This window comes from Manis javanica, chromosome 3 (genome assembly GCF_040802235.1).
Source record: "Manis javanica isolate MJ-LG chromosome 3, MJ_LKY, whole genome shotgun sequence".
Classification (NCBI taxonomy): domain Eukaryota; kingdom Metazoa; phylum Chordata; class Mammalia; order Pholidota; family Manidae; genus Manis; species Manis javanica.
The window spans coordinates 60,087,966-60,114,417 of record NC_133158.1 but is presented as its reverse complement, the minus strand read 5'-3'; the positions used below and the strand labels follow the sequence as shown (position 1 = coordinate 60,114,417).

General features: G+C 33.6%; 1 protein-coding gene across 11 annotated transcripts in view; it reads left to right on the top strand.

Annotated features, from left to right (window-relative positions):
• Positions 1-26,452, top strand: part of STXBP5L (syntaxin binding protein 5L) — a 415,289-nt gene that overhangs the window by 243,457 nt on the left and 145,380 nt on the right. For all 11 annotated transcript variants that reach the window (XM_073231573.1, XM_037013174.2, XM_073231576.1 and 8 more), the window contains exons 11-14: positions 3,590-3,744; positions 8,664-8,736; positions 11,675-11,822; positions 12,706-12,773. In XM_073231573.1, coding sequence (XP_073087674.1) covers positions 3,590-3,744; positions 8,664-8,736; positions 11,675-11,822; positions 12,706-12,773 — 444 coding nt within the window. The remainder of the gene's footprint in view (positions 1-3,589; positions 3,745-8,663; positions 8,737-11,674; positions 11,823-12,705; positions 12,774-26,452) is intronic.

The window sequence follows — 26,452 nt, the reverse complement described above, 5'->3', positions numbered from 1 at the left end:
TACACAATACCTGGAACATCATTAATACTCAAGAAATGTGATTTTAATATGTATTATATTATGTTACATAGTTTATTATTTAATTGTGTTGCCTCCATTGAGAAAAAAATGAATGCTTTTTGATTATATCTGTCTTACAAATTATACAGTAAAACACTTTTTTTATGTACAGTTCTACAAATTTTAACACATGTATCAATTCCTGAAATCACCAGCACATTGAGAATACAGAACATTTCCAAACCACCCCCCCCAGTTCTCTCATTCCATCCTTTATAATCATACTTTTTCTCACTCCTAACCCCTGGCAACCATTGATCTGTTCTCCATCACTGTAGTTTTGCCACTTTGAAAAGTCATATAAATGCAGTTATATATTAATGTAACCTTTGAGCATATGTTCTTTCACTCAACATAATGCCTTTGAGATTTACCCAAGTTGTTATCAACAATTTCTATATTATTGTTTTATGTATGAAGACATTGTCAATAACTTATTTATTTTATAATAATCCATCTGATAAGTATCACAAGATACAATGTATTTAGTACTAAAAGAGGCAGTTTAGTGTAGTATAGCATTTACCAAATTACGGTAACTATATAACTGTGGTATCTTACTGACTGCATTCCTAGAAAAAAAAGAATCTGTAATCAAATAAACTTGAGAAATTCTGGGTTATATTAAATTGTTTTCTTTACTGTAAAGATTCTCAGAATCTTTAGTATAGGTCATGAATTATAAAATTTCAAAAAGGAGATATGGCTTTCAAGTATTTGTCAACTTACAAATTTCTTTTTAAACCTGTATTTTTGTAGAACACCTATTAAGTTGTGTCCCACAGTTTAGGAAACATTAGACTAGAAATAAAAAAGCATGGACTTTGGAGTCTGCTATATCCTATCTCCTTGACCCTGAACAGATTATTTAACCTGTGTTAATCTCAGACTTCTCATATACTACAGGCAGTATAGACCACTGTTTAGGAGAATAGGCTTTGAAGTCTGATATTTCAGTTTTCTTTTGGGTTTGTCTGCTTAGTTGTTATTTAACTTTATTAATAAAATTAGGACAATACTTATGGGGATTTAATGTGGTAATTAACTGTCTAATGCAATTATCTATGAGTGGTTCCCTGAACATTTTTCTGCATAAACAACTTCTTATTCAGTCATTCAGTAGTGTGCAGAGAAGTCCATCTATGTCAACAATTAACTTCAGATCCAATGTTTTCTGATACAGAGTCATAATAAAAGCAGGAAAGGTTTTGCTTCCTCCCAATATTAGGAGGGAGATGTTTTCAATTTGCTTACAAGAAAGTAAATTTCTTCTTATTCTATGTTTGGATTAGTACTAGAAGATGAGAGTAAATTCATCTATTTTTACATGGAAAAAAAAGTATATGTTGCCTTTAATAGTACTTGGAACATATAGTTAAGCTTAACATGTATGAAATTATACTATCTTCTCCAAGGCATGACTTTTGTGGCAACACAAGTCAGCAAACATGCAAAAACCCATACTCTCATTTCATTAGAAGTGATTTTTAAATCTGGAGAAATCTTCTTAATAATTTTATATATATTAATATATTTTACAGAAAAAATAAATTTGCTTCTTAATATTACCATTAGTGGGTTAGTTATTTACTACATCCAATTACTGGATCTAATTACTGGGGTAAGAATAACTCACGTCAACTGATGCAGGACACAAGAAAAATAAACTACAGCATGTTTCATTCGTTAGCTTTCAACTCAACTATTTATGTTAAAATATTAAGACAAAACAATAAGTAATTAGCGTAGACATTTTATATGCAGATTTTAATGGAAACTTTTTTCTTTTATTTTGGTATCATTAATATACAATCACATGAGCAATACTGTGGTTACTAGATTCCCCCCATTATCAAGTCCCCACCACATACCCCATTACAGTCACTGTCCATCAGTGCAGTAAGATGCTATAGAGTCACTACTTGTCTTCTCTGTGCTATACTGCCTTCCCCATGCAATGCCTCTATGTTATGTGTGCTAATCGTAATGCCCCTTATTCCCCTTCTACCTCCCTTCTCACTCACCCTCCCCAGTCCTTTTCTCTTTGGCAACTGTTAGTTCATTCTTGGGTTCTGTGAGTCTGCTGCTATTTTGTTCCTTCAGTTTTTGCTTTGTTCTTATGCTCCACAGAGGAGTGAAATCATCTGGTACTTGTCTTTCTCTGACTGGCTTATTTTACTGAGCGTAATACCCTCTAGCTCCATCCATGTTGTTGCAAATGGTAGTTGTTGTTTTCTTCTTATGGCTAAATAATATTCCATTGTGTATATGTACCACATCTTCTTTATCCATTCATCTACTGATGGACACTTAAGTTCCTTCCATTTCTTGGCTATTGTAAATAGTGCTGCAATAAACATAGGGGTTCATATGTCTTTTTCAAACTGGGCTGCCACATTCTTAGGGTAAATTCCTAGGAGTGGAACTCCTGGGTCAAATGGTATTTCTATTTTTAGTTTTTTGAGAAACCTCCATACTACTTTCCACAATGGTTGAACTATTTTACATTCCTACCTGCAGTGTAGGAGGGTTCCCCTTTCTCTGCATCCTCACCAGCATTTGTTGTTCCTAGTCTTTTCTATATTGGCCATCCTAACTGGTGTGAGGTTGTATCTCATTGTGGTTTTAATTTGCATTTCTGTGATAATTATTGATGTGGAGCATCTTTTCATGAGCCTGTTGGCCATCTGAATTTCTTCTTTGGAGAAGTGTCTGTTCAGATCCTCCACCCATTTTTTAATAGGGTTATTTGCTTTTTGGGTGTTGAGGTATGTAAGTTAAAATTGGAAACTTTTATAAAACTTTTTTGTTGTTCCTTGATGACCACCATAAGATTAGCAAATGTTCCACTGGTAATGTTTGATACTATACATACAAACTGATTGTGTCTTGCAACTAATGAGACGTGAAAAAAATGTGTGAAGTTAACTTTATAAGCTAAATAAAACTGGCAGTCTCAAGGTAAAATTGAGATCACATTTATTTTCCCTTACATATTAGTTTTCTCCAGCTTTTTATAATCACACTTTTTCAGCAGAAACTCCATTATATAGAATTTTCCTGTTACATTCTACCATTGTAGGCCTGCTACTGTTACATTTCACTTCATATTGAAATTTGCCTCTTTTATCTCTTAGGGAGTTTGGCCTACACATGCCAACTGGTTCATATGGTAAAAATAATATAGCCTAATAGTCTAATGGCAGTGATTTACAGTTTGGTAACCAAGTAATATATGTGAAGATATCCTTTGAGTGATCTCCCTTTGACCTCATGACCTTTCCCCCTACTGCGACACCTTTAGACTGATTCATTAGTAATTTTAATGATGAGAATGTACATCCAGAAAAATGGAAATAGTAAAATAGTAAATTATTAGGTGAGATATTTTGGGCCAGGACAGACTTTTGCTTCCTGTCAAATTACACTGTATATAATCTCCACCAAATATGCTTTTTATTGGCTCAGTCCTATGACATTGTGTTATCTTAAAGGACTCTCAGGCTCATTCATTTTTTTTCCTATGTAGTGAACCATTCATAGTATTTTCTGGTGGACTGTCCTATGACAAAGCTTGTAGAAGACCTAGTTTAACCATCATGCATGGAAAAGCAATTACAGTGCTTGAAATGGATCATCCTATTGTTGAATTTCTCACTTTATGTGAAACACCCTATCCAAATGGTAAGTACTTAAGTGAAATTATTAATGTTGAAAAATCATTTTTGAATTAAGTTCCTAACAAAATTAAGCTTAAATATTATTAGTTTTGACAGCTAACATCTACTGTTGTGCAACAGTATGAGCTACCGGTTTTGGAACAGGTTCTGCAACTGTACCTACTTGACAAACTGGAAGTAAGACAGATGTAGTGCAACAGTGCTGGAGTTTCAGGTTCTAATTTCATGTAAGTGCTTTAAACTTTGATAGGATGGTGGAAGCTGAGCTGGGAGGGTCCAATAGGGGTCCAGGATGAAATCACTTGGGGAAACTGAGATCTGCTGATAGCCTCTCCTAGACCAGCTCCACCCATCCATTCCAAAAACAATCAAAGTTAAAGAACCTACCTGATATCAGTGATCTGTAACTTTGTTGGCAGTGCATGTTTCACATCTGGCTTTGCTTCAGATGCAACTGCCACACCTCAGATTACTCTAGGATTGCTGATGTGTGGTTAGTGATTTATTTCAGTTTTGAGAAAAATAATCAGAAGGGCCTTTGGGAGGAAACATGCTTATTTTTTTCATCACTAAATAAAAAAACTGACTTCTATAAACATAAAAACTGGTCTAAACTTATATGCAAACTGTATAATTGAATCTAATAATGATGAAATATTTTAATAATGAAATTAAAAATTGAGAAGGGTAAAACAAAAAGTGAAATATGAGTGTATGATTTTAACAACATAGTATGTATATATGTTACTACAGTTTCAAGAGGGAACATATGTGGGAAAGAACACTGGACTTGGAGACACATATTTGAGTTTATGATTTAGCTCTGACATTTATTAGCTATGTGACCTTCAGTATATCACTTTACATTTATGAGTTTGAATTATCATTTGTAGAAAGAGAGTAATAACCATGACTCCACATCAGAGTTATATGGAGTCAATAATATTAAAAAGTCAATAATAATATTGACTCTACATTATTGGAAGGCCAAAGTGAACAAACTTTGTAAACTATGAAGATACATGAATTGTGTTTTATTACAAATGTATTAATTGCTTTAAAGTCTTTAGTTTCATATTTAAATGATGGGATAAATTGATATGAAATAACAATCAATGTCGCATTTTATTTCCAAGGTTGCTATGGACAAATTGTCTGTGTTAATTAAAAAATATTTATTGTATGCTTTTATGGCCTCAGTACAATAAGGACTCGTTGAGAATACAGAGGAAATATGAAATTGATCTCTGATGTCAAAGCACACAAAATCTGGTCAGATGAAGGAAATAATTATGACTTAAGCTTACAAATACAGCTTAATTAAGTATGAGTTATATGGGTCAGAATTTAAATAATGTTCTAATTTATAGGCTAGTCAGATAGGTGATGACTAAACTATTCATGCAAAACTTCATGGAAAAAGTAGGATTAAATAGGCCTTGAAGAATGACTTGTGCTTTGAAAAGGATATTGACTAAAAGGTTTTGAACTTGAGAGGTTTGCTAGAGTGAAATCAATTTAGAGAAAAATTGCAAGTCTTCTATAGGTATTTGGAAATAGAGAGCTACAAAGGAATTTTGAGGAAATACCAAGATGAAAGAAAGCAATGTTTTTAGTAAGGTTTGTCCAATAAGAGTGCATGGCTTTGAGGGGACACTGAAATCTAATAAAATTCCACGTTGTAGATGGGAAGCTTTTGTGATTATGTACATTAAAATGGTCAAGATCTGAAACAGAGTACTGCCTGTAGGAATGGAAAGAGGAAAACCCACTGAATTTGGTCAACAATTGAATTAAGGAATGATGTTGTAGATGAGTCAAAGATAACAAATTTTAAAATTAGTGGTTTCATATGCAGCAATAACAATTCTTGGAGAGAGAGGAAAAGTAAGTCTCATTATGAGCCAGTAGAGTTATTTGGCAGAAAAAGAAGGAAAAGGTCTTTAATATTTATTTATGAATCATCATAATATTGATGTTCTTTGGAGCTATGAGAATGAATGAAAAAGGAACAAAGGATGAAAAAACAGAGTACCAAAGCTGAACTTAGCACATTAGAGAAAGAAGCCTGTAAAGACCACAGAGAAAGAAAATGTGCATGCTAGTAATAGAAATGGAAATATATGTGTTTGCATACAAATTTCTGCACATTGGTAGAGATTTTAGGACAATTTCTAATAATGTTAAATTATAAGTATACTGTGACCAAGTCTAATCACTTCCAAAACACGTAATAAGTCTTCACTTTTCAGAGAAGTGGTAATGAGAATGGAACTTTTTATCTCTCAGGGACTAAGATAAATAGTTTATCAGTAAAATACAAATGTATTAACTGTTTCTAATTAAACAATAATGCATGAAAATGCCAGAAATAAACCCTACAATACACAACAGTATACAATGCAAACTCTCTCACTGCCCTTTGAGAGGCAACTACTAAGTTTCTTATGTATTCTTCCAGAAAGTCTATACATATGGCACATATTCATGTATGTATATTCTTTTTTTGTACAAATGACAGCATAATCTGCGTGCTGTTCTGTATCATACTTTTTTCACTTAAAATATTTCAATTACAATTCTGTATTAGTAAATATGGAACTTCAATTTTCTTTACAGCTACATAGTGATATTATGCATATGTTAAACAAAATTAATTTATTAAAAATTTTTAATATTGCTAATGACATCTGACTATTTAATTTGTTTGCCAAAGAACACAAATGCCTCTTATCTTAGGGGGCATTGCCCAGAGTAACTGACCAACTATACTTAAAGTTTATCAGTGTCACATCTAGACTTGACTGTATTTGGTTCTCTACAAATATCGTAAATAAGCCATTTCTGTTCACAGAAGTAGTAATTATGATAGAACTTTTCATCGTGTTGGGGGCTAGGGTTAAAAGACTGCCTGCTCAAAAATAAACCAGTCAATCTAATAAAGGTTGCATTTTTTAGATTGTACTTGTATGTCAAAGTAATACAATTGGCATCTGTTGAATACCTACTATGTGCCAGGTTTTGCATTAAACATCTTCATATACATCTAACCTTCGTAACAGTCTAAGGTAGTTATTTATTTTGCCATGTAAGTGGGTAAAGAAATCCAAGGTTAAAGAAATTAACTGATTTTACCAAAGTCAAACTTTTAATAAATAATAGACACAGAGTTGAATCTAAAATGAACTCCTAAGAAAATCTTTTTTTAGTAATTACCACAGTACACTAAGTACTTCTACAAAGATGAAACTTTTGCTACCAGTTTTTTTATTTGAAAAGAAACAATAACCTAAAGCAGATGTCACTACCTAAAATGATAATTTATTAATTTTGCTCATTCATGCCAATGTCTCAACTATTTTTTTAAAGCAATTCTTCTCAACAAATGTAGAGTCCCAATGTTCTTCAAACTTTTTTGAAAAGCAAAGCAAAACAAACAAACAAACAAACAAATAAACAAAAAAACACCCCAAACCCAGAAGTAGTAAAACCATGTTGAAAAACTTAAAGCAGCTCTAGGCGATAGGGAGAAGTAGGGGGAAATCTCTGTTTTGAGAACAGTTTAAGGAGCAAACGGTGTGAGGACTGCACATTGTCACATAGATATGCACCCAAACAAAGGCATGCTCCTTCTGTTTTTTTTTGTTCCTAATTTTTCTCTCATAGCATGTGACTTATAAACATAAATGTGAATAGGTTCTATAGCTTCTGAGGACTGGAAGGACTGTGAAGGCCATCTTTTCCAGTTTCCTATCTGAGACTTGAATACTGAACAAAATTTCTGTTAAAAATTCTATCAGTTAGTAGCTTTGTAATCTCATGCCAGTCTTGTAACCTCTTTGTACCTCAGTTTTCTCTATGAAATGGAAAAACAGTAATACCTTAGTAATAGTAATAGCTAGTTATTCATAAATAGAAAAACAGTAATAGTAATAGCTACTGAGAATAAAATATCATGTATATAAAATGTTCTCATAAACACTTTTACCTTACATTAAGAATAACACTTTAAGTGTGGCTTTCCTTTATTAGTCCTTTATTATAGATGGAAAACAATGTCTTCCCTGACTGCTGTAACTAAATTAATGCTCCCCCACCAACCACAAGCTATTTCTTATATCATTATCCTTGATATTTTTTCATAGTTCACATTACTTTCTGAATTATTATTATTTATTTGCTCATATACATCCCTAGATTTGTCATTTGTTTTATATACATCCCTAGGATGTAAACTCCATCAGAACAAGGACCTTGTCAGTCTTATTCTCCATATATCCTTCGTTCTTGGAACAGTATCTGGAACATATTGAAGGAGGAGAGAGGACAGAAGGGAGGGTTAAACTTTAAGAACTTGAAAATCCTAGATTATTCTTGGACTTTCTGCTTTTTGAAGTATATTCTCTTAAGTACCATAGAAGGCAATCTTTACTTACATGTTGAATCACATTGAATTGAACGTAAATTTTTAGTATGAGAAGTGTTGTTCTAGTACAAAGGTGAATATCTATCATAGCCCAGAGAGGCAGAACTATTATTTCCTTAGTAAATCTCTTTGTAGGCATGAAATAAGATCAAAATGGAAGGATATGAAATAATAAGATAAATGTTTATGAGATGGAGGTGATATACTCACTCTCTTCAAATAATCTACTATCACCACCTCATGATTAGTGAGATATATTTAACTCTATATTATGTAATTTCACATATTTTTCCTTGTTCCCAGCAATGGTATTAAACACTAAGGTTGAAAAATAGTTTTTTTAAAGTGCTTTTTGTTACTTCTTACTTTGGCTCATACTTTGGTCTTCTCAAATCATTTAAGTAACATTTGTAGGGAGATAAAGGAAATGCAAGTTTGGTGATTTTATAAATTATGAAATATGAAAACTTTTCCATTTTTTTATTTCTTTCTTGTAGAATTTCAAGAACCCTATGCTGTTGCAGTACTTCTGGAGAAAGATCTTATTGTAGTTGATCTGACACAAAACAAGTAAGTTATCCATACACAAATTAATACTTTTAAAAATTCTATTCATTACAATTAAAATACAGGAGGACATTATAAATAACTGGTTTTAGTATTCTTTAGATGGAAAATATTCTTTGTGTGGAATATTGTTTTGCTAGAATTATAGAAATGTAACTTGCTCAATAATGAAAACTAAACCAGAAGTATCTATGGCACACTGAGGAAATTTTAGAACATTTTAAAGGAAACATCTTTGGAAAAATGTATTTGGAGACTCAGGACACACAAGATGGATAACATTTATGCTGTTTCCCTAAGCAAAAGCAATTGTTTTGAGAACTTGTACAGTGTACTATTTGGCCATCTGCTATTTTTTTGAATAAAGGAAAATAACACATAATAAAAGTATTATTCCATTACTGTGGGCAGACAATACAGAAGAGCAAGATCTCAAGGACAGAGAAGAGGGAGGCCTTCTTTCACTTTCTTTTTCATTATGTTGTGGGAAAAGGAAAAAAATATAAAATATTGCTGTTAGAATAGTGCTCTCAACTCCTTTACATGGACAATAAAAGTAGACTTGAAATTAAAGAAGACTGTCTTTCTATTACACATTTTCACTGTAAATGGTAGGCATGAAACTGATTTTCCCTCATTCTATGCTCTAGACCCACTGATCTTCCTTTCTTTTTTCTCCTTACTAACATCTATAAGATTCTCAACTCAGATATCATTTCCTCATTAAAAAAAGTATTTCACTATCTGTATAATTTGGTCAAATAGCCTATTAAGGAATCTCTTACCTCCCATGTTTCTCCTTTTCATAGATTTTACAGAGATGAGGTTTTCCATTTATTGTTTCCCTGCTAGACTGTAGGCATCATGAAGGAGGAGTCTCCACATGGAATAGATTCTCCATAAATTTTTGTTGAATGAATTATAGTCCAATTTCTACTTTCCATGTAGTTTATAAATGTAAGAACAAAAATTCTTCTTTATATAAAGCTAATTTAATGGCATATAATATTTCAATATTTTGAGAGGGATACAGGATTTGGGCCATAAATCATCATAACTGAACTCTGCCTAGTTGTTCTGTTAATAATATTAAACTTGATTAAATTTTGTGTACATGTATGGATTTCTGCATCTTCCTCTAAGTTTTCTATATTACAACATAATATGCATTCTAGCATATTAGTTCTATATATATGAGAATGGTTTTATTGAAAGTTGTTCTGATCTCATTGCTACTTAACTCTTCTATTCCATATTTGTTGATTCTCTGTACCTTGTCTAATTGTGTCTAACATTCTCCAAGGTTCACCACTCACTCTATTCAGTATATACATTTATTCTTACATTTTAAACCTTTTTTATGTGTGGTAAATACACATGAAAGTTACCATTCTTACACATTTATTTTTATGTTTTTCATGACCTTATATGAGTAAGTAAATTTTTTGTTTGTAAGCTTTTATCTAACAAACATTTTACCATCTTCAGCACCATGTTTTAAAATCTATGTGACATTCCTATTTCATTGTCTACTCTCTTTCCCTCCAAATAGTTACTTTTTAAGACATGCGTAATGTTAAAATTACAGCTTTGTTCTCTTTTCAAATTGTTTTTTTGCTTCCTTTCTTCTTATCCATTTGATTCTGTACATTAAACCAAGCCTTAGTATTACAAAATTTTCTATTCTTTGTTTCTTGGATTTTATATCTTTGTTTTATGTTTCCACAGAAGCCAGTTTATACTTCTATGTCTAAATTCTTTTAGTACGTGTTTAGTTATTATGAATTTTATAATTATATTTTCCCTGCCCTTTGCCAACATACTAAAATAGCTTTCCTCCAAAATTTTCATGAATATTGTTCATTTTGTCAGGAGTCTACCATTGTAATTTCTTGCTATTATTAAATTCCAAGTTGTAGATCTGGTCTTTAAGGTGATGCATTTATTTTACTTCTAATTCTTCAATCTCAGAAGTGTTGATGATTTCTACTCTGAAACAGGGAACATCTGATCTATTCAGTTTAACCTACTTGCCATTTAGTAAACACAACTTACTACTTTCCACCTGATTTTGCATATACTACTATTTTATTTGGGATACCGTCTGTGGCATTTGGAGGGAAGAGAAACCCTGCCAACACACACACACACACTGTACTCTGTGGAGAGTTCCTAGTAATGTTGGAAGAAAATTATTTGTAATAGCCTCCTTCCCCCACCACAAAAACAAAGTGTATCAGAAATAATATGATCACACAGTCCTAGAAGATGCAGCATAGAACAGTAGTCAATTCCCTCTACTACAGTGCTTAGAACATCTGGTATATAAGAAGTGCACAATATATGATGTCTGTAAGAATTCTTTATTTGGTACTGCTACCCATTTTTAGAATTATAGCAAGCTTGAGGATATGAAATTTACTTAATCTGTAAGTCTGCATTCCTACTGTGTTTACATAGGAAATTATCTTAAACATTTTATGTACAATCATGCACAGCACACACATCTTTCAATACCCCTGCAAAAAAAACCCCACATGCCTATATATTATGTCCCTTGGAAAAACATGTCAAATTTACTGTACTTGTAAGTATATTATATAAATATTAAGATAAAATTTTACATAAAATACCTAATTGATATATATTTATTTTAACACAATTCATTCTATCCCTACTAGCAAAGTTATGTCACTGTGGAATTTTGGAATTACAGGAAAGAAAATGTATTTGTTCAAGTAAAATTCTACCAATAATTCATATTACACTTTATAGATATTTTTGAAAGAGTATTCTTTTTCACATGATCGTTGAATTGTGATGCTTAAAAAACAACAGTTAAGTCAAATGTACAGTTATTTAGAAGATTTTAGGGCTTGTTTTATAAGTTATTTCATTTATTATTGCAAAATGACACTAATATCTTGTCTTTATCTATTAGTTTTCCAATCTTTGAAAATCCATATCCCATGGACATTCATGAATCTCCAGTTACGTGTACAGCATACTTTGCTGATTGCCCACCAGATTTGATTCTAGTACTGTACTCTGTAGGAGTCAAGCAAAAAAAGCAAGGATACAGTAATAAGGTAAAAGTAACAATTAAAAATAAGTTTTGTTATATTCATATCACATGATCATATAATGTGACTCAAATTCTTTTGACATCATAGCTGGTGTCTATAAAAGACCTAACTTCTGAAATTCAAAGTTCCTAAATGCTGCACAGCTTTAAGCCCACAGGAATATAATCAATTGACCCTTGAACAACACAGTGGTTAGGGGCACTGACCCCTCCATGCAGGCAAAAACCCACATATAACTTGACTCTCCCAAAGCTTAACTATAATAGTTATTGTTGACTGGGAGCCTGCTGAAAAAATCTGCATATAAGTGGACCTATAGTTGTTCAAGAGCCAACTGTATTATAAATACATACTAACATAATTATCTATCCTATGTATTTATATATTTATATTTGAACTAGCATATATTAATAAGACAATTATCAAGTCATTTATTAAGTATAATAAAATGAAATAAAATATTTAACTACAGAATTAAAATACTTAGAATTTTAATAGACCCCTGTTATGATTTCTATTATTTACACAGGGCTTTTGGGATGGACAAGTCCAGGGAACACAATTTACATAACAATCTGTTACATGGTAGACTATATGGCAAATGTAGCTGCACTGCTTTTGTATGATTAAAAATACTTCTTTTTTTATATGATTGGTAATATTTGTTAAAATCCGTATTTTTAAAAGAGATGGCATTATGCATTTGGAATTGTTTGTTCAATGAAATAATTAAGATAGTTCTACAGTTCATCTATTACTTTACAGCTTTTTATTTAAAGTGAACCTTTTGCTACTATTTTTTAATATATTTTTTAAATTTCTGAATTTTCAAAGTCATTCAAATTTTTAAAGAAACTTATAAATTCTTCCTGAACAATCTGTTTAGGAGTGGCCAATCAATGGAGGAGCTTGGAACCTTGGAACACAAACATATCCAGAAATTATTATTACTGGGTAAGTGGGATGTGATTTGTGAGTTTATCAATTCATCAACAAAGAACTTCAATAAATTTTTACACTTTCCTATAATTGTGCTTAGAGTTTAAGTAGAAGCAGACTTAGAATTTAAGTAAAAGCAAAAATGTAAGACATGGCTTCTATCCAAAGATTGTAACTTTGATGGAAGATAGAGTCAAACCATTGAAAACATACACTAAAAACGAAAATAATTAAGTGCAGATTATAAGAGCAAAAGGAAGTCAAAGGAAGAAAAATTAGAAGAAAAATTAAGAGCAAAAAAGAAGTCAAAGGAAGAATGATTAGTCAAGGAACAATTCCTATGAAAATCATAGATTATTAGGCTTAGAAAGTCCCTTACCAATGTCTCTTGATTCCTGCGAAATCCAGGAATTACATTACCATCAGATGGTTACTTAAAGTGTACTTCAAAACTTACAGCACCAAAATTATCATGATTTCCTATAGCAACCTACTTCATGTTCTAATATTAGGACTGAAAAAAGAGACATAGCAACAGATAAAGATGAGATTAAAAGATGGGTTCTGCTTATGAGATATGGAATAGATATACTTCCCACTAAGTACATATGAAAAATATGAATACTATATGTTAAAATTAAGATGACTGGAAAAGATGGAAAGAGGTCATACTAAGTTTCCTGGGTTTTCATTTTGCCTCATATATCCTAAAGTTGGATCTAAAGAAACTGGCAATTTAGAACTACCAATGGGCACAGAGAAAAACTAGCCAACAAAAGCTAGTTCTCTCTAGCCAAAAGATGAAGAGAGGAGCAGGCTATCAGGACAGAAAATTTTCAGAAAATAATGTCTCTACTCTAGGTAACCTCTACAGAAAAAAACTGCCCCACCCACAATAGAAAGGCTGAGTGGAGAGCCTAGGCTTTCATCCTCATTGGGCTGTATAGGCTGTATAACATGCCTTAACTTGCCAATTTAGGTGAGTGTCAGTCTCTGACACTAAGCAAAGGGTGAGTAGGGAGCTTGGACTTGTAACCATGCTGTGTGGTAATGAAACTTGTTACCTATGATGTCAGAGATCATGTAGGGAAGCCAGAATTCTCACTTGCCCATCAGAAATGAGGAGCCACACACCCGCCCCCTTTTGTATCAGCGGAAGTGCAGTGAGGAAGGAGAGAAGAAAGAACAGGGCTGAAAAAGTACTTAAGGAAATAATGGCTGAACAGTTCCTAGATTTGGCAAAAGACATGAACTATAGAATCCAGAAGCTGGGTGAACCAAAAGAATCCAGAAGACACATCATAGTTTAACTTCTGAACACTAAACACCAAGAAGAAAATCATGAAATCAGCAAAAGAAAGATGACACCTGACTTGATAGTGTAAAAAATGTTGAATGATGGCAGATTTCTCTTCAGAAACCATGTAAGCCAGAAGGAAACTTTAATCTTTTACAACTGCTAAAGTAAAAAAACCGCTAACCCAGATTCCTATACTCAGCAAAAACAACTTCCAGTAATGAGGTGGAAATCAACATTTCAGATGAGGGAAACTAGGAGAATTTGACATCACACCTACTCTAAAAGAATGGCTATGGGAAGTTTTCTAAACTGAAAGCAAATGATAAAAACAAACTTGGATTATCTGGAAGGAAGGAAGAACACAGTAAACAGAAACATGGGTATATACAATAGGCTTTGCCTCTCTTGAATTTTTAAAATAATGTTTGGTGGTTGAAGAACTATAATTGTCTAATATTGTTCTACATATGTTTAGAAGAAATATTTAAGACACATAAATGGGAGAGGATAAAGTGATGTAAAGTGAGGTAAGGTTTTTATACTTAGCTTGAAGTGTTAGTATGTTGACATCAACAGACTGACAAATTATGAATAGACAAAATAATACCTAAAGCAACCATTAAAAAAAACTTTACAGGAAATATTCCAAAATATCAACACATCAAAATGAATGTATTCAAATAATCCATAATAAAGCAGGAGTAAAAAAATGACAAAAAAATGGGAAAAAAAGAAAAGGAAGAAAATGAGACTTAAGTCCTAACATATCAATGACTACATTAAATGTAAATGATCTAAATACACCAATTCAAATGACTAGATTGACAGAGTGGATTAAAAAAGAAGACTCAACTAGAGTTGGCCCTTGTATTATATATTATATACTACTATATCCTTACAATAAAGTAAGCTAGAAAAAAGGAAATGTTTTCAAATTGTCACACATCTCCAAAAATTTTTCAAATATATTCATTAAAAAACATTTGCACTCATCCTGGTAGGATTTTCTTAGTTGACTTTATTGAGGTATAATTTATGTAAAATAAAATGCACAGGCAGAGGAAAATATGGCAGCATAAGAACTGTGGCAGAAATCTCCTCCCAAAACCACATATACTTTGAAAATACACCAAATACAACTATTCCTAAAAGAGTGACCAGAAGTAACAGTACAACAGCCAGTCTACATCTGTGAGAAGTCAACTTCTCACAGAAAAGGGTAAAGTTAAAAGCCATGATCCAGAAGGACCTGAGCAGTCCCCCAAACTGAGGTCACCAATGGGAGGAAAAAAATCAGAGTGGGGAGGGAGTGGAAGCACAGGACTGCTAAATAACTAGCCCTAGTAATCTGCTCGAGGAGCACAGATACACATTGCATGGTGCTCTGGATATTAGAGGAGCTGAAAAGGAAAGTCTGAGACAAGACTATGAATGGCTTCTCACAGCTGGCTGCCCTGTGACAAAAGAAAAGTAGGTGCTTTAAAAGTCTTAAAGGGACAAGAGTTTAACAGGTGGACAAAAATTGCCCTGACACAGTCAGCCCAGCAAAAAAGAAAATTACAGACCAATATCGCCGATGAACATAGATGTAAAAGTACTCAACAAAACTGTTCACCATGTAAGAACTTATTCACTATGTAAGAATTCGTTCACCATGTAAGAACTTGTTCGTTATGCTTCAGAAGATTGGAGACTGATGAGAATTAGGCTTGAGATGGATTAATGATTGTGCATTGAGCATTGACCCCCCTATACAGAATTTTATTGTTGTTAACAACCATTTGATCAATAAATATGAGATGCCCTCAAAAAAAAAAAGTACTCAAAAAAATATTACCAAACAAAATTCAAAAAACATCAAGGATCATGCATCATGATTGAGTGGGATTCATCCCAGGAATGCAAGGATGGTACAACATTCGAAAATCCATCAACATCATTCACTATATCAAAAAAAAACCCACAAAAACCACATAATCATCTCCATAGATGCTGAAAAAGCATTTGACAAAATTCAACATCCATTCATGATAAAACTCTCAACAAAATGGGTATAGAGGGCAAGTACCTCAATATAATAAAGGCCATATATGACAAATCCACAGTCAACATCATACCTAACAGTGAGAAGACTGGGAACAAGACAAGGATGCCCACTCTCCCTGTCTATATTCAACATAGTACTGAAGGTCCTAGCCAGTGCAATCAGATAACACAAAGAAATAAAAGGAATCCCGTTTGGTAAGGAAGAAGTCACTGTTTGCAGGTGACATGATACTGTACATAAAAAAACCCTAAGAGTCTACTCCAAAACTACTACAACTAATATCTGAATTCAGCAAAGTTGCAAGATACAAAATTAATACACATAAATCTGTTGCATTCCTATAGACTAACAATGAACTAGCAGAAAGAACAATCAGGAAAACAATTCCATTCACAATTGCATCAAAAAGAATAAAATACCTAGGAATAAACCTAACCAAAGAAGTGAAAGATATACCCTGAACACTAAAAGACACTCTTCAGAGAAATTAAAGAGGACAGTAATAAATGGAAATTCATCCCATGTTGTTGGGTAGGAAGAATATTGTTAAAATGGCCACCCTGCCTTAAGCAATCTACAGATTCAATGCAATCCTCAGCAAAATACCTACAGCATTCTTCAACAAACTGAGACAAATGCTTCTAAAATTTATATGGAACCACAAAGGATCCCGAATAGCCAAAGCAATCCTGAGAAGAAAAAACAAAGCAGCAGGGGTTACGCTTCCCAACTTCAAACTCTACTACAAAGCCACAGTAATCAAGACATTTCGGTACTGGCACAATAACAGACCCATAGACCAGTTGAACAGAATACAGAGTCCAGACATTAACCCAAGCACACATGGTCAATTAATATATGATAAAGAAGCCATGTATATACAATGGGAAAATGACAGCCCCTTTAATAGCTGGTGTTGGTAAAACTGGGCAACTACATGCAAGAGAATGAAAGTGAATTACTGTCTAACTCCATACACAAAAGTAAAGTCAAAATGGATCAAAGACCTGAATGTAAGTCATGAAATCATTAAACTCTTAGAAGAAAACATGGACAAAACTCTCTTGAATATGAATATGATCAAGGTTTTCATGAGCATATCTCTCCGGGCAAGAGAAACAATAGCAAAAGTAAAAAAATGGGACTCCATGAAGCTAAAAAGCTTCTGTACAGGAAAGGACACCATAAGTAGAACAAAAGGCATCCTACAGTATAGGAGAATATATTCATAAATGACATATCTGATAAAGGGTTCACATCCAAAATATGTAAAGAGCTCATGAGCCTTAGCCAACAAAAAGCAAATAATCAGATTCAAAAATAGGCAGAATATATGAACAGACACTTCTCCGAAGAAGACATTCAGGTGGCCAACAGGCACATGAAAGTGCTCCACATCACTAATCATCAGATTAATGCAAATTAAAACCACAATGAGATATCACCTCACACCAGTCAGGATGGCCAACATCCAAAAGACAAACAACAGCATATGCTGGCGAGGATGTGGAAAAAGGGGAACCCTCCTACACTGCACATTGGAATGTAAATTAGTTCAACCATTCTGGGAAGCAATATGGAGGCTCCTCAAAAAACTAAAAATAGAAACACCATGTGACCCAGGAATTCCATTCCTAGGAATTTACCCTGAGAATGCAGGATCCCAGATTCAAAAAGACATATGCACCCCTATGTTTATCGCAGCACTATTTACAATAGCCAAGAAATGGAAGCAACCTAAGTGTCCATCAGTAGATGAATGGATAAAGAAGATGTGGTACATATACACAATGGAATATTATTCAGCCATAAGAAGAAAACAAATCCTACCATTTGCAACAACATGGATGGAGCTAGAGGATATTATGCTCGGTGAAATGAGCCAGGTGGAGAAAGACAAGTACCAAATGATTTCACTCATCTGTGGAGTATAACAACAAAGCAAAAACTGAAAGAACAAAACAACACCAGACTCACAGAACTCAAGAATGGACTAACAGTTATGAAAGGGAAAGGGGCTGGGGATTGTTGGGGGGAAGGGAGGGATAAGGGGATTAAGGGACATTACAATTAGCACACTAAGTAGGGGTGTGCACGGTGAGGGCAGTATAGCACAGAGAAGACAAGTAGTGACTCTATAGCATCTTACTATGCAGATGCACAGTGACTGTAATGGGGTATGTGGTGGGGAGTTGATAATGGGAAGAATCTAGTAATCACAATTGTTGCTCATGTGATTGTATATTAATGACACCATAATAAAAATAAATAAATTAAATAATGGTCACATACAGGAACAAAATAAATAAAATGCATAGTTCACAGTAAAAAATACTTGCATGTAAATGGACTCATGCAGTTCAAACTTGTGTTGTTTAAAGGTCAACTGTTTATGCTATATATGATATATTAACTTCAACGATAACTAGTCAGGTCAAGAGAAAAAGATGGGAAAATATTCTGTAAAATTATCAGCGGAATGTGATATTAGCAAGATGTCAGAATAGGTAGCCCCCCAGACCTCATTATCCTAAAGAGACAGTGATCCAGCAATTTATGTTCCAAAAAACCTTTATAAAAACTTCAGAAACTCCTAGACACGGCTATTAGACAAAACAAAGAACTACAAGGAATCCAGATGGGTAAAGAAGAAGTCAAACTGTCACTATTTGCAGATGACATGATATTGTACATAAAAAACCCTAAAGACTCCACTCCAAAACTACTAGAACTGATGTTGGAATACAGCAAAGTTGCAGAATACAAAATTAACACACAGAAATCTGTGGCTTTCCTATACACTAACAATAAACTAATAGAAAGAGAAATCAGGAAAACAATTCCATTCACAATAGCATCAAAAAGAATAAAATACCTAGGAATAAACCTAACCAAGGAAGTGAAAGACTTGTACCCTGAAAACTACAAAACACTCTTAAGAGAAATTAAAGAGGACACTAACAAATGGAAACTCATCCCATGCCATGCTCTTGGCTAGGAAGAATTAATATCATCAAAATGGCCATCGTGCTCAAAGCAATATACAGATTTGATGCAATCCCTATCAAACTACCAACAGCATTCTTCAACGAACTGGAAAAATAGTTTATGGAACCACCAAAGACCCCGAATAGTGAAAGCAATCCTGAGAAAGAAGCATAAAGTCGGGGGGGAGGTTCTCACTCCCCAACTTCAAGCTCTACTACAAAGTCACAGTAATCAAGACAATTAGGTACTGGCACCAGAACAGAGCCACAGACCAGTGGAACAGAATAGAGACTCCAGACATTAACCCAACATATATGGTCAATTAATATACGAAAAAGGAGCCATGAACATACAATGGGAAATGACTGTCTCTTCAACAGTTGGTGCTGGCAAAACTGGACAGCTACATGAAAGAGAATGAAACTGGACCACTGTCTAAACCCATTGTCTAACCCCAAACACAAAATAGATCAAAGACCTGAATGTAAGTCATAAAACCATAAAACTCTTAGAAAAAAACATAGGCAAAAATCTCTTGGACATAAACATCATCAACTTCTTCATGAACATGTCTCCCCAGGCAAGGCAAGCAAAAGCAAAAATGAACAAATGGGACTATATCAAGCTAAAAAGCTTCTGTACAGCAAAGGATACCATCAATAGAACAAAAAGGTATCCTACTGTATGGGAGAATATATTCGTAAATGACAGATCCAATAAAGGGTTGACATCTGAAATATATAAAGAGCTCACACACCTCAACAAAGAAAAAGCAAATAATCCAATTAAAAAATGGGAAGAGGAGTTGAACAGATAATTCTCCAATGAAGAAATTCAGATGGCCAACAGACACATGAAAAGATGCTCCACACCATTAGTCATCAGAGAAATGCAAATTAAAACCACAGTGAGATATCACCTCACACCAGTAAGGATCACCACCATCCAAAAGACAAACAACAAGAAATGTTGGTGAGGTTGTGGAGAAAGGGGAACCCTCCTACACTGTTGGTGGGAATGTAAATTAGTTCAACCATTGTGGAAACCAGTATGGAGGTTCCTCAAAAAGCTCAAAATATAAATACCATTTGACCCAGGAATTCCACTTCTAGGAATTTATCCTAAGAATACAGCAGCCCAGTTTGAAAAAGACAGATGCACCCCTCTGTTTATTGCAGCACTATTTACAATAGCCAAGAAATGGAAGCAACCTAAGTGTCCATCAGTAGATGAATGGATAAAGAAGATGTGGTACATATACACAATGGAATATTATTCAGCCATAAGAAGAAAACAAATCCTACCATTTGCAACAACATGGATGGAGCTAGAGGGTATTATGCTCAGTGAAATAAGCCAGGCAGAGAAAGACAAGTACCAAATGATTTCTCTCATATGTGGAGTACAAAAACAAAGAAAAAACTGAAGGAACAAAACAGCAGCAGAATCACAGAACCCATGAATGCACTAACAGTTACCAAAAGGAAAGGGAATGGGGAGGATGAGTGGGAAGGGAGGGATAAGGGGGCTGTGGGGGGGGGATGAAAGGGGGCATTACGTTTAGCATGTATAATGTTGGGGAGGCACGGGGAGTGCTGTGCAACACAGAGAAGACAAGTAGTGACTCTACAGCATCTTACTGCGCTGTTAGACAGTGACTGTAATGGGGTTTGTAGGGGGTACTTGGTGAAGGGGGAGCCTAGTAAACATAATGTTCCTTATGTAATTGTAGATTAATGATACCAAAATAAAAAACAAAAGAAACTTCAGAAGCTACTTAGGAAGCGCTAGTACTGCAGGCAAGCTCAAAACCAAGAACAGCCACATTGAAGTGGGTAAAAACAGCCATTTCATTTCAGCTGTGTCAGCCATTTCCCCACATTGGCATAGCTTGTGTTCAGGAGGAAAACCCTACTTGCTTCTTCTCTTATGAAATGAAATAAAGGAGTAGAATGTATACCCAATGCTCCTTCTTTTCAGGCTACTTCCAAAAGACTAATCTCTGTCTTACCTGAGTTAGAGTACTGGTGGAACCTGGATGCCTTGGGGCTTCAGAGAATAAAAAAGAGCTTAGAATCTAATGGAAAAGTGTAACAACCAAGAGAATGCTTGATGAAGAAAGAAGTTGCTATAAAATAAATCAGTCATAAGGATACAATGTACGCCATGGTAACTATAAGTAATACTGCATTGTATATTTGAAAGTTGCTAAAATAATAGATCTTAAAAGTTCTCATAAGAGAAAAGTATGTAACTATGTATGATGATGATGTTAACTGGACTTATTGTGGTGGTCATTTCACAATATATCAAATATCAAATCATTATGCTATCCTGGAACTAATGTTAAATGGCAATTATATCCCAATATTAAAAAAGGAAAAGCATTGCCAAATTTTGGTAAGAGCATGTGGTATTTTAACTTACCCATTTACCTCTGCCTGCCTCAGTGGTGGCTATGAATATAGCAGCTTACATTCTTTATACTGCTTGCTGGTGCCAGAGAGAATAACATATATGGACCTTATTCTCAAAGATTTGTGATTGTATTTGACCTGCATTTTGACCTGTTTGGTGGCTCCCTGAAGGATTAGTTTAAGGTCTTGCCTCTGTTTTGCCTGACTCAGAGTTTTCCCAGAGCTGAAGTAGTTCCTGGGAGGCATTTTTTTTGAGTTTTTAAAGACAGATGTTCTAGCTGAAGCTTCCATGGGACAAGGAATAACAGTAGGGGAAAACAATAGATAGCATGTATTCTTGGAAGGAATAGGCTATAAAAGGAGATTGAATAAAGGCTTTTTAAAGCTTTTCACCTATGTGGGGAATCCAGAACTCCACATGCATAACAGGGCTGGACACATGCTAGAGAATACCTAAAAAGCCCTGAGTCTTCCCCCTTGGAATGAACTTTAGGCAGCATGAAAACACAGAGTGAAGACTAAGGCAAAGTTGAGAATAACCTGGCTATGGACTGAAGCAGTTCCCTAACAGAAAGTCAACTTGCAAAGTCCAGGAGAGGTGTGGTATTGGTGATGGTGGTTGTCATCATCATCATAATCGTTGTTTGGCCACAGGCATAAGGACATCACTGTCAAATCACTATCTGACCAGTAAGCTAATAGAGCAGAGGTGTCAGGAACCACATATAACAAAGAATACAACCTTAAAAATAATAGTTTAGCAAAGTTGCCAAGGGAAAACTTACTATATGGGCATCAACATAAAAACCTGGGAAAGAAAAGAATCAAATTTTCACATTTCCCTTATCATAATAGTCAAAAGTGCAGTTTTCACAAGAAGAACAAAAATACGAAGTATACAAAAAAGAAATTAGGGCCAATTCAGAGAGATAAGAAAAGAAAATTGAAGCTATCCCTGAGGAAGCCAAGACATTGTAGTTACTATACAAAGACTAAATCAACTATCTTAAATATGCTCCAAGCTAAGAAACCATGGGCAAAGAACCAAAGGTAATCAGGAGAGTGAGTGTCTCACCAAATAGAATTAATAAAGATAAATGATAAAAAAGAAACACATAGAAAATCTGGAGCTGATTGTGCAATAACAGATATGGAAAACTCGAGAGGGATTCAATGTTAAATTTGAGCAGGGAGAAGAAGTGAATTTGAAGATAGGTCAGTAGAGATTATTGTATGTGAGGAGCAAAAAGAAAAACAATTAACAGAGCCTTAGAGACCTGTTTGATACCATCACTATTACGTGTATAACAAAATAAATATATGGATGTATAGGAGAGGAGATAAAGAGAAGAAAATGTTTGAGGTCATAATTCCTGAAAAATCCCCCAATTTGATGAAAAACATTTACCTATAGTTCTAAGAATTTTAGTGAAATCTGAGTAGGATAAACTCAAAGATCCACACTGAAACACATTATGATCAAACTGCTGAAAGGCAAAGAGCAGATCCAGAGAGAGGATCTTGAAGACAGTGAGACAGAAGCAACTTGTTAAGTACAAGGGATTAATGGTCACTATCTCATCAAAAACATGAGAACAAAGGCAGAGGACATATTTAAAATGATGAAATAAAACCTGTTAACCAAGAAGTCTATGTCCAGCAAAACTATTCTTCAAAACTGACAGAGAAGTTAAAACATTTTCAGATAAACAAAAGTGGAAAAAATCATTGTTTGTAGACCTGGCTTATAAGAAATGCTGACGATAGTTCTTCAGGCTATAATGACTAGATTTGATAACTTAAAGCCGTATTAGAAGAAATAAAGAACACCAGTAAAGGTAAGTACATAGGCAAATATAAAAGACAATATTATTTTATTTTTGGCTTGTAACTCTTTTTTTTCCTTATGATTTAAAAAATGCATGAAAAGTCATTATAAATATATATGAAGGGCACAGTGTATAAAGAAATAATTTGCTACAGTAACAACATAAATGGGGTTAAGTTATATAAACAGAGTTTCAGTATTAATCCAAAACTAGATTGTTATAAATTTAAGAGGCTAATTTTAATGACCAAGTTACCACTAATTAAATAACTAAAATATGTACAGAAGAGGAAACAAGACAAGAAGCAAAATGGTATATATAATTAAGCACAAAATTAGGCAGTAATGGAGGAACTGAGCAACAAAAAAGACATGACATATAGCAAAATAGCATTCTTCCTTTTCAGTACTTAGATTAAATGGATTACACTCTCCAATTAATGGGCATAAATTGGAAGAATGGATAAAAATACATGATCTGACTATGTGCTTTCTATAGGAGCCACACTTTAGATACAGAGACACAAATATGTTGAAAATGAAAGGATGAGGTAAAGATATATTCTTGTAAATAGTAAATTAAAGAGAGGTGGAGTGGCTACAGTAATTTTAGACAAAATAAACTTTAAGTCTAAAATTGTTACAAGAGACAAAGAATGAATTATATATTGATAAAAGGGTCAACTTATCAAGAATATATAAGAATTAAACACATACACACACATAACAATAGAACCCCAAAATATATTAAACAAAAATTGGCAGACCTGAGTTATGAAATAGTTTTATACTAATAATTGGAGACTTCAGTACTCCTCTTTCAAAAATGGATATAACTAGACAGAAGATCACTGTATAAGCAAGGAATTGAGCAACTAGACCTAACAGACATATATAGACCATGCATCCCACTAACAGCAGACCATACATATTTCTGAAAATGCACATGTAACATTCTCTAGGATAAGCAACAAAACAAACAAATGTAAAAATATTGAAGCAATGCAAAGTTTCTCCCTCAACCAAAGTGTAGTGGAACTAGTAATTAATAACAAAGAAAACCAGAACAATCTCAAATAATTGGAAATTAATCAACACACTATTAAAAAAACAATGGACCAAAGAAATCATGAGGGAAATTAGAAAACACCTTGAAATGAATAAAAAGGAAAATAAAAGTAATGAGATGTAGTAAAAAAAGAGTGCTCAGAGGAAAATTATAGCTGTAACTGCCTACATTACAGGAAGAAGAAAGTTCCCAATAATATATTATTAACACCTTAACTCCTTAAGGAACTGGAAAAAAACTATAGCTAGCTGATGTAAGAAACAAAAATCCAACAGAAATAAGCGGAAGATAGAGAAATAATAAACTCAATGAAAATAAAAAATTAGTTCTTCACAAAGATCAATAGAATTGAAAAATCTTTAGCCAGAGTGACTCAGGAAAAATGAGAGAAGACTAAAATTAGTACGATCAGAATTAAAAGTGAATGTAATGCTATTGACCTTACCAAAAAAAAAAAGATTATGAGAATGCTATGAACAGTTGTATGCCAAAAATGTAAATAATCTGGATGAAATTGGTAAATTCTGAGAAATACATGAACTATTAAAACTGACTCCAGAAGAAACAAATAATCTAAACAAATTTAAAACAAGAAATTGAATCAGTAATCAAAATGGCCCATCAAAAACCAGGACCAGATAGCTTCATTATAAATTCTACCAATCATTTAAAGAATTAACACCAAATGCTTCTCAAACTTTTCCAACAAATAGAAGGGAACACATCCTAATCCATCTATGGGGCCATTATTACCTAATGTGAAAGCCAGACAAAGACATGAAAAACAAAAGAAAACTATGCAACAATATCACTTACAAGTCTATGTGCAAGTATACTCACAAATTACTAGCAAACTGAATCCAGCGGTGTATTAAAAGGCTTTTAATTCATGTTCAAGTGGGATTTTCCTAGGAATACAAATGAGTGTTTCAACATACAAAAATCAATGTAGGGCTCTCTTGTCCCCTTCTGGCATGAGCCATGAGCTCTGTCCTCTCACTTTATTTCTAAATAAAAGCCTCTGCCCTGGCTCTCCTACCTTGAAAAAAAAATCAATGTTATACCCACACAATAGAATGAATAGAAAAAACATGGTCATCTCATACAGAAAGAGCATTTAACAAAATTAAATACCCCTTTTATGATTTAAAACCACACCAGCAACACTCAGAAAACTAGAGGTAGAATGAAACTTCCTTAATCTGGTAAACAACATTTTTGCAAAGCCCACAGCTAACATCATGTACAGTGGTAAAAGACTGAAAGCTTTTCCTCTGAGATCAGGCACAAGACAAGGAGTCTCACTTTTGCTACTTCTATTTCACATTGTACATACTGGAAATTCTAGCCAGAGGAGAGAGGAAAGAAAAATAGCATCCATGATGGAAAGGAAGGGGTAAAATTACTTCTATTTGCAGATAAATAGATAGGGTTATATCTATGTATTATATAGATTTTATACATATGTAAGTGAATATATATAAATATATATTTATACACATATGTGTGTATATATATATATATACATACACATATTAGTGTGTTCCTATATACTTACAGTGAACAATCCACAAAGGAAATTAAGAAAGAAATTCCATTTATAATAGTATCAAAAAAATACTTAGAAATGAATTTAACCAAGGAGATGAAAGGCTTCTACACTAGAAAGTACAAAACATTGCTGAAAGATTAAAGACACAAATAAATGGAAAGACATCCATGTTCATGAATTGGAAGACTTAATATTGATAAGATAGCAGTATCCCCAGTGGTATACAGATTCATTGTCAAAATCCCAAAAGACTTTTTGCAGAAATTGAAAACGTTATACTAAAATTCATATGAAATTGCAAGTAAACCCAAATAGTCAAATTAATCTTGAAAAAGAACAAAGTTGAAGGACTGACACTTCTCAGTTATAAAACTTCCTACACAGCTCCAATAATCAAAGCACAGTGATACTGACATGAGATTAGATATAATTTAATGGAATAGAATTTGGAATCCAGAAATAAAACCATACATCTATAGTTAATTGATTTTTT